Genomic DNA, 15,094 nt, shown 5'->3' with positions numbered 1-15,094 from the left:
ATCACTTGCCCAGGGTGAAACAGCTATTAAGTATCTGAGACTAGATTTGAACTCAGGTCTTCCTTACTCCAGACCCAACTCTCTATCTACTTTACCACCTAGCTGCCTTCATATACGAGAAACACGGTCAATGATGACTACATACAGGCCAGATTATGACATGTAGTCAGCTTTGATAGGAATAGCAGAGGGACACTTTGTAGGGCCTACAGCTGTAGAGGAGGAGAAAGGTAGACTAGATATAGCAAGCTGTCCTGAAAAAAGTCTGTCCACATCAAATATCATCATGAAATCGATCTGCACTATTTGAAAGGATTAAGAATATGCTTTAATAAATAGCTATAATAATAGTAGACCTCTCCCCCTCCAAAAGAAAAAGTGCAAAAGAGCATTTGCTCAACAGAATTGCAAAAAGCCTATGCAGAAACAACAACTGAATATTTATAATCTTCAGCACATTAATTCTTTAAATGCAGTTTTCCAAATTAAGCAATTCAACATCAGCTAAGGTACTTACAGTGGATAGAATGAAAGGAGAATCAGAGAATTGTGCCTCCTGTACTTTTTTAAGTCTTTCTCAAGATTTTCTTCCAGTGATACAGGATTTCAAATGTTCCCATCAGAGCAAATTCAATCCATGTGCATGATTGTTTGGGGCATATGTTAATATTTCATAATTTGTTTTAATGATTTGGCAATAGACCAATGCCTGTACTTCTGCTCTAGGCCACAACTGGCAATGGAGTGCTTTGATGCATCTTAATAGGATTTTAGGATGGAAATGGCTTAAACAGTTACTTCCTAGAGCAGCAGGCCAGAGTGGATTTTCTTTGCTTCTGGAGTTCAATAAATGTCATGTAGTTGTGTGCTTTGGAAATTAGCATGGCATTTTTCAGGAGGATTCCATACCTCTTGTCCAAGAACAATCTGGCAAAGACATGAACTTCAAAGTACTTCTTTCCAAATAAAATAAAGGTGAGATTGGTGTGAAACAAACATATCCAGCAATGTGTCTCATCAGTATTAGCCCTCTACAACTATAGTTAATTCCAATAGCTAATGGAGCATGAGTCAGGAACATTAGAGAAAGATACCCTAAACCCCTCAGGGGTACCCTTAGAATTCTGAGGGGAAATACAGCTGGCCTCACAGGAGAGGAGTGAGTGCAAAGCCAATTACTACATGCAACAAGTAAGAGTCAAGTTAACAAAGCTCTTACTGCTTTTGGTTTTAAAAAAAAAAAAAAGAGGGAATGTGCATTTTTTTAGTCGCCTACTATGGGCCAGGCACTGCGCTAAGTACCTTAAAATATTATCTCATTTGTAAATGGTAAAAAGAAATGCATAAAGTCCTGGATGCCTCATCATGGCAAGGGGATAGTCTTGAATGTTTGAAGGCTATAACGAAGAGTACTAATTCTGGTTCTGTCAAGACAGAAAAACTTCAAGTCCAGGCCTAATTTCATATCATGTGCCTGTTGTCCAAGTGTCAATGTAGCTAAGTTTAGAAGGCCTGCCATCAGGTTGACTGTAAAGTGATGATTTGGGAAAAGGAGGGCAGAGTTGAAGGGAGGACATAACAGTATTTGAAGAGTATCTACTAAGTCCTTACAAGGGATGTAATTTGTATAGTTTTTCACATTGGTGAAACCAGGGATGCTGGCGTAGAAGAGTAGAGTTATAAAGCTCAGTTGCATCATCATTGTTAAGGATAACCATTAAAGCATATTGTTATTTGGTCATTTTCAATCGTGTCCAACTCTTCATGATCCCATTTGGGGTTTTCTTGGCAAAAATACTGCAAGAGTTTGTCATTTTCTTCTCTAGCTCATTTTACAGATGAGGAACTGAGGCAAACAGACTTAAGTGACTTGCCCAGGGTCACACAGCTAGTAAATGTCTGAGGCTGGGTTTGAATTCACAGAGATGACTCCAAGCCTGGTGTTCTAGCCACTGCACCACCCAGCACCCCATTAAAGCATAAGTCTTTCTTTTTTTATTTTGCTTCCTAACATCGAATTATAGAATAATTTGAGAAAAATATATTTTAAGTTATTTTAAGAAAAGGTTTATAAATAGATCATAACAGGTCAAATCATATTTTTTCTAGTTTTCTTTTTTAATTAAAAAATTAAATATTTTTGTCAGAAACAATGTGAAACTTCAATATAAAAAGATTTTACTTGCTAAGAAACAGTTTATATTTGAATCAATCACTTTCACTGTTTAAAATATCACTCTTAACAGTCCCTTTTTCTAAGCCCCATTAGGATCCTTTGTCCATCCTTTCTCATTTCCTCATATGATCCTTCTTCTGATGTACTCCTTTCCACACATGTTTCTGCCTTTTTTTCACTTTGCATTATTTCATAAAGGTCTTTCCATATTTCTTTGTATTCCTCAAAACTGTTCATATTAATGGCTTTAAAATACTCAAGCAATCAACCAAACAACAAAGGCTCATTAAGCGTTCACTGTGTGCCAAGCTCTGTGCTAGGCAGAGAAAATCCACATGATACCCCATCTCCCTATACGAATGTGGGCTTTTTTATTTTAAGGAATCTAATCTCAGGTGCTTCATAAATGTCATTTGCAGAAGAAACTCTAGGGATTGGTCTGATCCCTCAATTTGACAGATGAGGAAACTAAGCCATGGCAAGAATAGAGTGACTTACCAAAGTCATCCAGAAAGCAGTTAACAGAGGTAGGATTCAAACGCAGGTCCTCTGACATTTTCTCTTTCCATCGCACCATGCCGCTGTGTCCTAATTCCAACTCTTTTGGGGGAGGCAATCAGGGAGTCACACAGCTATTAAGTGTCTGAAGTCAAATTTGAACTAAGGTCTTCCTGACTCCAGGGCCAGTGCTCTACCCACTGTGCCACCTAGCTACCACCTAATTCCATTTTTAAAGGGTACTAAACCCCTAGGAATTTTGGGGGAAATAGAGAATTAAACTCAAAATTCCTCATGTTTGTCTCCATTTTGTCGTCATTTCGTACTATGCCCCCTGCAAAACCAGTCATTGTAGAAACTGAGCACTCATTTGACTCTAAAAAGTCTCAAATATTTTCTTATACCAAAGAGAGTATTAAGTCTACCCTAGCCTCACCCCAGTGCAACTGTACTTGGCATTCTAGGCTATTTGAGGGGTCAAAATCTATCATTTCATCAGTAGCCAAAAACCCCGGTGTCAAACTACTGAGATTTCACCAAAGAGAAACCTCTACATTTACAATAACAATAATGATGATGATGATGATAATAATAGCTAACATTTATATTGCACTTACTCTGTACCAGGCAATGGGCTAAGTACTTTACAATCATCTCAACAACCCTGGGAGATGAGTACTATTATCTCCATTTTACAGATGAGGAAACTGAGGTAAATAGAGGTTAAGCAATTTAAGTGTGTTGTCACACAGCTAGTAGGCATCTAAGCCTGAATCTTAACTCGAGTCTTTGTGATCCCAAGCCCGATGCTCTATCCATTGTACCACCTAAGAAGTCAATGAACATTTCTTAAGCATCTCCTGTGTGCCAGGATCTATGTCAAACACTGGAGACACAAAGAAAGGCAAAAATACTCCCTGCCCTCATGGAGCTCACAATCTAATGAGGGAGACAACATGTAAATAACTGTACATAAAAGATACATAGGGTGTGCCCATATTAGCCTTAGTAGTTTAAAGCTGCACTAAGACTTTTGGGACACCCTTTATACAGGGTGAATCTCAGACAGAAGACATTAGCTGTGTTAAAGATCTATAAATTCCTCCTATTCTGTGATTCTCTGAAGTATTTTTTGCTATTGTTCTTCTTGTCCTTAGTATTATCACATCCCAAATCTTCAAGATTAGGTTCATTCCCCGACAGATGAACAAAGCCTCTCTCACCCTTTGCCCTTCACACCTTGAAGATTATGTTACCAGTGGGTGCTCAATAACTGGAAACTGAACTTCTAAAAATGAAATTTTTTTAATATTTCCAGGTGTCTCTGCTCTGGATTCCAAAGTCTCTGGGAAAATCGGTTTACGAGCTGTTGCATATTATTTCTGCACTACGGTCATTGCTGTCGTTCTTGGTAAACTATTGGTCTTGTATATCCAACTATAGCATGTTGCTTTATTACTTTATGCAATTATGATTTTGTAACACCTTGAAAGGAGTTGGGTTTATCTTTATTATCAAGCATAAAACTTGTGACTGCATTTCTATGGGAAATCTTTTGGCCAAAAGAATTGAATTGTTTTCTGACCTTCAGCTATTGCTCTGCTCAGTAGGGCTTCCCTGGGCAGGAACAAAAATGAGGTGATCGTTTTATCCTCTGTTAGCTAAATAGAGGAAGAGGAAGAAAAGCCAAGAGCTCAGGTGATCTGCTCCTGAATGCACAACTGAGGATAATAAAATAACTTTAGGGAAATAAATTTTAATACCTAGTGTGCAGATAAAGCAGTAAGAGCTGGCAATTAATAGTGTTGCCAAGGAGGCATCCAGCTGGACCTGCTTTAATGAGAGGAATGTTTTAGAATGGGAGCATAACTCCTCCTGTGATTCAGTATTTCAGAGGTCTGTGATGTCATCTGTGTGGAGGACTTTCTCCACCAGTATAGACTCAATTCAACCCTCCCCCACACTTCAAGAGGCAGCTCATTAAGTTGCTGTGCCCTGATCCTAGTGACATTCTCTGAACGTAGCTGAGCTTGTCCAAGATCCAAGATCGAAGTTCATCACTTCGCCCACACTCAAAACCTTTGCACTTTGATAAATCCCTTCAAGAACCCAAAGCTACCTCCATGACACAGTGAGGAAGAAGACTGTTATACATAGGGTAATAGATCTTGAGCTAAAAAGGACCTCCCCCTCTAGTCCAAAGCTCTTATTTTACAAAAGAGGAAACTAAGGAAGCAGGAACTGATTTGCCAACTTTTCACACAAGTAATAAATGTTAGAGGTAGAAAAAGTCAGGTCCTCCCATTCTTACCTTTTTGTGTCACAGACCCCTTTGGTAGTCTAATGAAACCTGTGGATCTCTTGTGAGAATAATATTTTATGAAATGCTAAATTTCAGTTAAGAGGTTAGCGACAATGAAAATGGATGGGGGGGGGGTTTTCCCAGCCAAGTTCACAGACCCCATGAAATCTATTCACAGACCCTTTGGGGTTTTGTAGTATCACACTACCTCTTTATCATTCCCTCCTCATCTTCAACCTTTAGAATCTCTAGTTTCCTTCAAACCTCAGCTCAAGCATCACCTTAGTCATGAGACCTTTGCTCTTCCCTGCCCTTACCCCAGCCACTCATTTCTCCCCCTGACAATTACCTTATATTCATGTGTTTATTTAGAATATATTTAAATGTGTATATATTTCCCCTGGTATCACATAAACTTAAAGGAAGTAACAGGTTTTTTTCTTTATATCCTTAGTACCAAGAATGCCTAGCTTAATTCTTGACTGATTGTCATAGCTTCAAGAGGAGCAATATATGATATTAAAACAGAGATTTGGACTTCAGTTTAGTAGATAGTTTAATATACTAAATCCTAATCATTTGTATTTTTGCTATTTTTCAAAACATGCAAATATATATGGCTATATAATTCATATATTTGTGCTGGTTTTAGGCATTAACCCTAAATATTGTCAATAGAGATTAATAAATGTTGAAATTATAAGGATTTCCATTGTGAAGAGAGAGAAGAAGGGGATCAATTTGGGGACCCGGTGGAATAAGGTGGTAGTTGTGGATAAATCTCTAATACAGACCTGTTTTAATGAATAGATAAAAACCATTGATGACTGATGCATTGAATTGTTTGCCAATGGTTCTTCCAAAGTGTGTAAATTTCTCTCCAGTTGTCCATCTTTTCTCTTCTGCAGACGTAGTTATGCTTTTACTTTCCTTAGCAAAAATACAGTATCTTTTTTAGATTGTTAAGAGAAATGAGAATCAAAGGATTACGGCAAAGGCAAACTTCAGCCCAGGCTGTATCTGAACACCCCAAAGACAAAATTAGTACAATCTGAATTAATGAGGTTTCACATAGCACTTAATATGCATTTTTTTAATTTCTGCTGCCAACATCACACAATTCAAGCCACCTTCTTGAAAGAGCTTCCTGGAAAGGAAAATGATTCATGCTCCCACCTGCTAACTCTAGCTTCACAGGCCAGGAGGAGAAAAGGAATTGTCTCATCAGCAGGTGCTTCCAGAAGCATTTAGGAGATAGAAGCCAAGCCACTCCAGCTTTTTTCAAAGGCAGAATTAATGCCATCTGGTTACTCCTTTAAACAGGACCAAAAGTTTAGGCAGCTACTGTTTTAACAATCAGGAGTGTAAGTTCTTGATAGTCAAATCAAAAGCCACCTCTTAGCTTGGCTTATAGTTTAAGATCCCCAGTGGTTTTCTTTCCTAGAGCCCCAGTATAGGACACATGGACCAGCACATAGACACCCTCTGAGTTTCAGAGTTACCCACTGGAGTTCCAAACATCCTAAAAGGTTCTGACTCTGATATGAAATTTATCATTGGTCATAGGTATCATACTGGTAGTGAGCATCAAGCCTGGTGTGTCCCAAAAAGCTGACGAGCTTGACAGGACAGGCAGCAGCCCAGAAGTCACTACAGTAGATGCCATGTTAGACCTGATCAGGTAAGTGGTTGCCATGCTTCAAGGAAAATGGGAGAGAGATCACAATGTTGATTTCATTTAGGAGATGAACAAACAAAAGCATGTCTCCTGTTGAAGATTTATGATGCAGAGAATGAACCCATTCCATTGAGAGCAATAGATAAGAATCACTGATAATTGATACTTTAAATTATATGCCAAAATGGTGTTTCTAAAGTATGTAAATTTCTCTCAAGTTGTACATCTTTTCTCTTCTACAGACATCTCTTTCTCTCCCAGTAGATCTAAGAAGGCCATATCTGTAGCTTCTAAATGTATTTAGGAGAACTTCAATTTATTAAATGCCCACTATGTGTCAGGCACTTGTGTTAAGAACTGGGATTACAAAGAAATATAATAAACAGTTCCTAACCTCAAAGATCTTGCATTGTCTCTAGGGATGTACATGTCCAGACAACGCTGCAACACGTACACATAATAGACCCAGTGGAATGTAAGCTCCTTTAGGACATGGCCTTTTTCATTTTTGTCTTTGTATCCTCAGTGCCTGGCACGTGGTAGGCACTTAATTAATGCTTGTTGAACTAAATTAAATGAAATAGAGAGCTAAAGTGTTCAGATAAGAAACTGGGGGGTTATCAAAAAGTGTGCCATGGCAGGGCAGGGGACCCTATATGATCCAAAAGTATAATTTCTAAATTTAAAAAATGCTACTTGGATTATTTAATTAAACTTCATCAGCTTATTACAGGGACACAAAATTCTTCTTGCTATAACCTTGTTCTGTGTTCCATGTCTCCAACAGGAATATGTTCCCCGAGAATCTCGTCCAAGCCTGTTTTCAGCAGGTAATATCTATGACTACTTTGGACTTTGGTTTCCTCCTCTTCCCTTCAATTAAATTTAATTTCGTGCTGGTGTGATCCAGGAAATAGCCATTTCAAAATTCCAGCCCAAAATGTGGCTATGGATGAGAACCCTTGAAATGTTCTCAAATTGCAGGCCCCATGCTCTGGATCTCTATGAGTGGCAGCCCACAATTGCAGGAATGGAGCTCCTTTCTGCCCTGTGAGTCATGTAACTAAGAAAATGAGATACAGTACCTAGCATGTATTATGCTCTCCTCCTCCTTCTTTTCTAACAGCTCTAAGGAGGAAGAAGTTAGACATCTAGCCAGTAGCCTCAGAGGACTGTAAGTTAGCACTGAATAGCTTTAGGTTTCCCTTTTTTGAAGGAAAAATACAATGAAATAAAGAACAATATATATATAGTAATATAGAAAAACACATAACATGTATAACTTAATACATAATATAAAATACAGAAAAACAATGAACAAGTTAGTTCTTCCCTCTCATCTTCCTTTTCCTCCAGTATTGGGAAATCTCATGCCATAAAGCATATACTTAGCATTCCCAGTGATTCAGCCTTCCTAACAGTATCTCACTCAGTGCAAGCACTCTGCTCACCCATTTAGCAAAGCTGAGCTTTTCTTTAGGAAATTGTTTGAACAGTCCATTCACCCCATATATTTCGAGCCTTGTTCTCTTGTTTATTTTTGCATTTATACAGCTGGGCCCATCACATACTGCTGTATTCATTTTCATAGACTGAGTGAACAGAACAGTCTATGTTCACCAGCAAAATGGCCAATTACATTGCTTCATGCTGACCTCTGGAGCATGGAACTGTTCCTCTTCCAAAGGTGTCTTAGCAGACTCAGCACAGTGATCATTTGTGAATTGCCTCATGTGCCTCATTCAGTTACAGTAAAGCTTTATGTTTAGTGTAATTGCCCCTCGAGTCTTCTTTCACCCACGTGCAATGTGCCACAGACTTGATGAAACACAAGGTCTTTTCAATGAAGGGTGACCAGGATAGCAAAGGAACTGGAAACTATATCACTAAACTATCAGTTAAAGGAACTGGGAGTGTTTAGCTTGGCCTAGAGAAGAAAAGAATTGGGAAGGAGAGAGAAGAAACACATTAAGTGTGATCAAGTATTTGAAGGATTGTCCGAGGGAAGAAGGGTGAGGGTACCTGGCCACCGAGGACAGAACTGAAAACCATGAAGGGAAGTTAGAGGGAGATTGTGGGTTAATATTAAAAAAAAAACTTTCTAACAATTAGAATTATTCAGAAGTAAGATGGTCTCCCTCAGGGAGTATTGGGTTCCCTAGTTCCAAAAGTTTTCAGATGAAGGTTAGATGACCACTCATCAGAGATATTGCAGAGAGGTTTTTCTGTTGAGAATCTGGTCTTAATGACTGCTGAGGTCATTTTCAACTCTGCACTTCTTTTATTCTATGAAGTCTGACTTTGAAAACAGACATACTGAATCAACTTAGAAAACTCACGTAACTGTCATTTATCTCCATTGACAATATACATGTTAATGGCTTAGATCCCATGATAGAAGTATAAATCATGTGACCATTTTTTTGTTTTTTAAAAAATACTTCACAAAAATGTAAACGGTTAGGATCAGTCTATTAAACGAAACACCTACAACTAGAATTTGAACCTCCACTTTAAATACTGTGCCAGATCCATGCTCTGGATCTCTATGAGTGGCAGCCCACAATTGCAGGAATGGAGCTCCACTTTAAATATTGTGTTCCTAGTTTTGTCTTTGAAAATTTGAAACACAACATTTTTTAATGGAGGTTGTGGGACTCAGTTTGATCTTACTATTTCGATTGTTTATCTTTGGACTACTCTTCTCTACAATTGTCAAAATACCCTTTGAAGAAGTCTTCAAAACAAATAAAAATCAGAATTGACTTCAGACAGTGTCTCAGTTTTAATCCTTTTGTGCTTTCATACTTTTCAATCGAACTTTGCAAGCTGTGTGACAGTGGGCCTCTCTGAACCTTAGTTTCCTCCTCTGTAAAATGGAGATAGTAATAAGTGCATTACCTATCTCATAGGGTTATTGTGGAGAAAATGCTTTGTAAACCTCAAAAGACTACAGAAATCTAAGTACTTATTACCATGATCACTTGTTGGCTCAGGTAGGATTTTTTGGATGAGTCTATCCCTCCTTTGTTCAATGATAACTGACATTTTTATTCATTCTTATGGCCCAAATTTCATTTATTCTCATTTAGCCAAGTTTAAAATCTTTTTTTTTCCAATTCACAGTACAAAACCCAACGTGAGGAGGTGGAGTCTTCAAGTGAATCAGAGATAAACACCACAGGAGAATCCATAACAGCTGTCATGGTAACTGCCATTTCAAAAGTACTGTTCTTTTCATCATTAGTTGCTCTCCCATACCAGTAAAGAACCATTGAGAAATTAGAGGGAGTAGGAGATAAAAATGTTATTTATTCATTAATGCTCCTGGATTAAGGAGTCTTGGATCCTAGTTTTGACTCCAAGAGTGACCTTGGGCAAGTCACTGACCGACCCTGAGCTTCAATTTTTTCTAGTGTAAAACAGAGATAACACTTACACATCCTGTACAAACTCTATAATGAATTGTTTTTAAAAGTGCTTTATAAAATGTAAAACACTAAAGAAATGTGTATCATTAATTTAATCCAGATTGTCCTAGTATCTTGGCTATTCTGTGACTCTAAAGTCAGGTACCCAGAAACTGCTTTCCTTCCTTCAGACATCCATATGTATACCCTATATAATGTCAGTTGTGGCTAGTGCTGGACTTGAAGAAGCTCTATGGCATCCTCTTCTGTAAAATGACCGGATTGAACTAGATGGCCTCTGGGGTCCCTTACAAATCTAGAGTTGTAATCAATGCATCTTTTGTGTCCCCATCATTTCCTAATAATCCCTTAATTATAACTCCCGTATCTTCCCCTCTCATAACTAAAACTAAATCAAAGTTAAGGCAAATAGATACAAAAGCATTGGATATAGCAACCACACCTGACTGTGTGTGTAACATTCCACAATTACAAGCCACCTGTAGATGTGGAAAATGGAGGGACGTTCCAACACCAATCAAATGAGACATTTGTAAAAAGTGCTTAACGCAGGGCCTGGCCCATAGTAGGCACTCTCTAAATGCTTATTCCCTTCCCTGCCCCCTTCCTCCAATCATCTAAAATTAATCTCTCTCATTTCATTTGACCCAATCTCCATTATCTTTTTGGGTGGTGTTCAATTACAGCATTGTAGTCCTATGTATTCTCTTCCTGACTTCTCTTGCTTCATGAAGACATAGTTATCTATATATCATAAGTTCTACAATTTTGCTGCTTATGACTTTTAACAGTTGAACTTTGTGATAGAATTCAAGGCAGCTAGGTGCCCTTACCTAGTACGGAGCTCTGGACTTGGGAGGCAGGGCGATTCAAGTTCAAATCCTGCCTTAGGCACTTATTGTGTGACCCTGAGTCACTTCTCTGTCTCAGTTTCCTCAGCTGTAAAATGGGAATGGTAATAGTACCTGCCTAGCAAAATTGCTGTGAGGACCGAATGAGATAATGTATGTTAAGTGATTTGCAAACCTTAAAGTCCTACGTAAATGCTATTATTACTAATATCATCATCATCCATGCTGAGTGGATGAGTGAGCCAATTCACACTTAGACTTTTCTTAAGGAAGGCAATACTTTTTCATGTCAGAGACTGTGCAAATCAGCTGTATCTTTATCATTCACTGATATTTTCTTGGCTTTCTTCCACAGAACCAAACTAAAGAATACAAAGTAGAGGGCTCATACTCAGATGGCATAAATGTCCTGGGCTTGATCGTCTTTTGCCTTGTGTTTGGAATCGTTATTGGGAAAATGGGAGAAAAGGGCCAAGTTCTGGTGGACTTCTTCAACGCACTCAATGATGCTACCATGCAAATCGTTCAGATCATTATGTGGTGAGAGGGCTCATTTTTTTGTGGTTTTTGTTCCCCACCCCCCAAAAAAAAAAAAGCTTTGAAGGAAGAGGTTTGTTTTTCTCTCCAATAGAAAAGTTATCTATGTCTGAGCAATCTACATACCTCTACACTCCAAGGAGCTGTGATTCTAGTAATAGAGAATCATTCTAACCTTTTCCGTGTCTCCTTTAATCTATGTTTCCATCATTTGAATTTAATTTTAAAATTAATTTTAAAAAATTCCTACCCTGACGGCCACACTTCTGGTGATGGAATTCTATTGGGCCAATTCTCAGACATGTTATCCATTTCTGGACCTACACTTGAATCATTTCTGCTTTGTGATCCACTGATATTATTTTTAAGAACCTGGGTTTGAGTCATCTGTACACTATGATGGAGCATTGGGGGAGGGCTTATTCACAGGGAAGGACATAGGCAACCCAACCTTTTACCCTGCACAGTCCAACTGTTAACATTTTATGACAAGGCCCCAGGAGTAGGGGTTACACTCCTACTCTATTTTAAGGTCCTGCCATGAAAACTTAGCATTTTGTTTGCAGCTTAGCTTCCATAAACAAAGCATGAAATTGTGACCAAGATTTGCGCATGAGACAAATGTGGTTTTTATGGATTATGGGGACATGCATGGAATGACCCTGGCCAATCAAGAAAGAAAGCTGCTCCAAGTTGTGGTCAACTTGGCTTACTCCAAGATGACCACTTCTTCTATGTGTCTGCCATGTGTGCACCCCACAGTTAAGTCACAAAATCAGAGGATTTCAGAGTTGGAGTAAACTTCAACAGCCATCTAGCCCAACTTACACCTGAAAAGGAATCTCTTTTATCACATATCCCACCAGGGGTCATCCAACCTTTAATTGAAGGCCTCCAATTAAGGGGCACCTTCTACCCTCAGAGACAGCCCATTCCTCTTCTGGAATGATTGGGAGAGTTGCACTAGTCAACATCTAGACAATGACATGGAAGTGACAGGGCCAACCACCTAGTTTTTTCATACAGAAAAGCCCCTGAATTATCTATCAGGAAAAAAATGATAGAGGACAGCTCTTTCTTGATTGGCCAAAAATGGAGGTGCAAGAGAGGAGTGAGCATGATTTGGCAGAGTTAGGCAAGTGTTTTCATTACCTAGATATAGTGGTAGCCTCGCCCTGTCTTCTGGTGATGGTGATGGGGGAGGGGGTGAATGACTCAAAACCCTTTAATTTCAAACAGTTCACACACAATGGTTCTCAAAGGTTCACTATCTTTGACTTACCTTCCTGAGCTCCATATCCACAGGAAGTAGAACCTTGCTCCTTTCAAGGACCTGGAAGCAAGTCCCTGACTTTCAAATATTTTTGCTGGTAGGTAGAGGTTAGAACTACTGTTCTTCCTGGGGTTCTGGACCCCCAAAGGACTTCAAAAGGCCTCCTTGAGGTCTCACTTTTCATTTGCAGAATCTCATCCTATCAGATGACTGAGACTACTTTTGGTCTTCAAACTGACAGCATGTAAATGTTACATGCAACATAAATATTATTTGCAAGAAATATCTAAGTCTTTCTTCAGTTGTCACCTGTTTTTCTTTTCTTTTCTTTTCTTTTTTTTTTGAAGAAAGGATCCATCCTCTGCTGAGACAAACTGTGTCCTTATTTGGAAAGAGACAAGCCCTTACTAACAGTGAGCATCAGCTGTCTTGTATTAGTTTTTAGCCAAGTAATGCAACAACAGCTTTCCTGTCTTAACTAAATGGCTGCCTTAACCCTCAACTTCCTTTTCTTTGCCCAGATGACTCCCACCATTATCACTTTCTCTCTTCTGCCCAAAGACTCACTGCCTCACCATAGAGAATTTAATTCCAGTCCTCAGTTTCCTCATCTGTCAAATAAGACAAGCTAGACAAAACGATCTCTAAACTCCCTTCTGAGCCCTACTTCTGGAAGCATCCTGCCTGGGTCACACATTCTGCTACTGTCCACACTACATTGTGGAATTGATGTACATAGTTATACAAGAAGAAAAAAGTCAATGAAATTATGTCTAAGATAGGACTGCCCAAAGCAAATGAGCACCTATGTATGGCCCTCCCAAGTACATCCTTTTTCCCTGCTAATGAAAATGATCCTGAGAGTATTAAACTCTGATCCCTCCCCCTCCCCTAGCCCCAGGTGAAAGTAATCTGTCTTTTTCTCTCTCTGCCTTTCTCTGCCTCTCTCTGTCTCTCTCTGTGTATCTGTCTCTGTTTCAGTCTTTGTCTCTGTCTGTCTGTCTGTCTCTCTGTTCCTCTGTCTCTCTGTCTCTCTGTCTCTCTCAGCTAACAAGCCTACTAAGTCTTTAAGTCCTTACTATATGCCAGGCACAATACTAAACACTACAGATATAAATGAAGTAATATCGTTCCACTATTCACTTACTTATCCTACTTGCCCACACACATATCATTAAACTATCAGCTTTCCAAAGGCAGAGAGTCTGTCACTTTTTATCTATGTGTTCCCAGCATCTAACACAACCTTGCACACAGGAGGTGCTTAATAAAGGCATACCTAATGTTTTTGGACCATTAACCTGAATTAAAGGCACCTAGGTATCATAGCAGATAGAGTCTTACTCCTAGAGCCAGGAAGACCTGAGTTCAAATTCATAATTAGACACTTATGACCCTGGACAAATTAACCTCTGTCTACCTCAGTTTCCTCATCTGTACAATGAGGGTAATAGCACCTTTCTCCTGGGTGCTAAAAGGACCAAATGAGATAATATTTTGTAATGCTCATTTTCTTCCTGCCTTCCTTGCCCAGTTTGAAGAGCATCCATTCACGAGGTGACTGCTTAGGTACAGTCTGTGAACATGAAAGACAACCAACTATCTCATCCTAACCTCATTAGGGGAAGGAACAAGATACAATGTGAGGGACCTGGGTTCAAATTCTACATCTGTTCCTTAATTTGTGTAACCTTAAGCAAATTACTTCAGTCCTCCTCCTCAGCCTCTGTTTCCTCCGTTGTAAAGTGAAAGATTTGGTCCAGGTGTTCTCTAAGGGCGCTTCCAGATACAAATGGATGAGCTGGTGATGGTGAGCACTCTGCTCTCCGGTGCAGTCTTCTCTCTACCAATAGCCTACCTAATTCACCTATCTACTGTGTTGCTGCAAAATGTTTCTTTTCCTCTGTCTGTGGTGCTCCCTTTCTAGGTATATGCCACTGGGCATCTTATTTCTGATTGCTGGGAAGATCATCGAAGTTGAAGATTGGGAAATATTTCGCAAACTGGGGCTGTACATGGCCACGGTGCTCAGTGGGTATGTCACTCTTTGGACGGGGGTGGGGTTGGGAAAGATTGCTGTTGGATTGCTATTGACAAATGGTACTGTAGGAGGAGTCCTTCATCTGGCTTGCCACTGGGGTTTCCTGCCTGTGTGATCTTCAGTGAGTCCAAATGGTGTATAGCAAGAGAGAGCATGCTGGACTTAGAGTCAGTGGGCCTGCGTTCAGGAATGACCTTGGGTGACCTTGTGGAAGTCACTTCACATTTAAGGGAAATGTCTTCAGCTTCCTCATCTGCCAAATGAGGGTCTTGGACTAGATGATCTCATAGGGCCTTTCCAGCTCTAA

At 39.4% G+C, this 15,094-nt stretch overlaps 1 protein-coding gene across 1 annotated transcript in view; it reads left to right on the top strand.

Annotated features, from left to right (window-relative positions):
* Positions 1-15,094, top strand: part of SLC1A1 (solute carrier family 1 member 1) — a 112,938-nt gene that overhangs the window by 77,853 nt on the left and 19,991 nt on the right. The window contains exons 3-8 of the mRNA XM_021006340.2: positions 3,993-4,085; positions 6,543-6,657; positions 7,442-7,484; positions 9,781-9,861; positions 11,292-11,476; positions 14,674-14,781. Of these exons, the coding sequence (XP_020861999.1) occupies positions 3,993-4,085; positions 6,543-6,657; positions 7,442-7,484; positions 9,781-9,861; positions 11,292-11,476; positions 14,674-14,781 (625 nt within the window). The remainder of the gene's footprint in view (positions 1-3,992; positions 4,086-6,542; positions 6,658-7,441; positions 7,485-9,780; positions 9,862-11,291; positions 11,477-14,673; positions 14,782-15,094) is intronic.

Source organism: Phascolarctos cinereus, unplaced genomic scaffold (genome assembly GCF_003287225.1).
Source record: "Phascolarctos cinereus isolate Bilbo 61053 unplaced genomic scaffold, phaCin_HiC Scaffold_4;HRSCAF=312, whole genome shotgun sequence".
NCBI lineage: Eukaryota > Metazoa > Chordata > Mammalia > Diprotodontia > Phascolarctidae > Phascolarctos > Phascolarctos cinereus.
The sequence above is the reverse complement of the archived record's forward strand: the minus strand, read 5'-3'. Positions and strand labels throughout refer to the sequence as shown.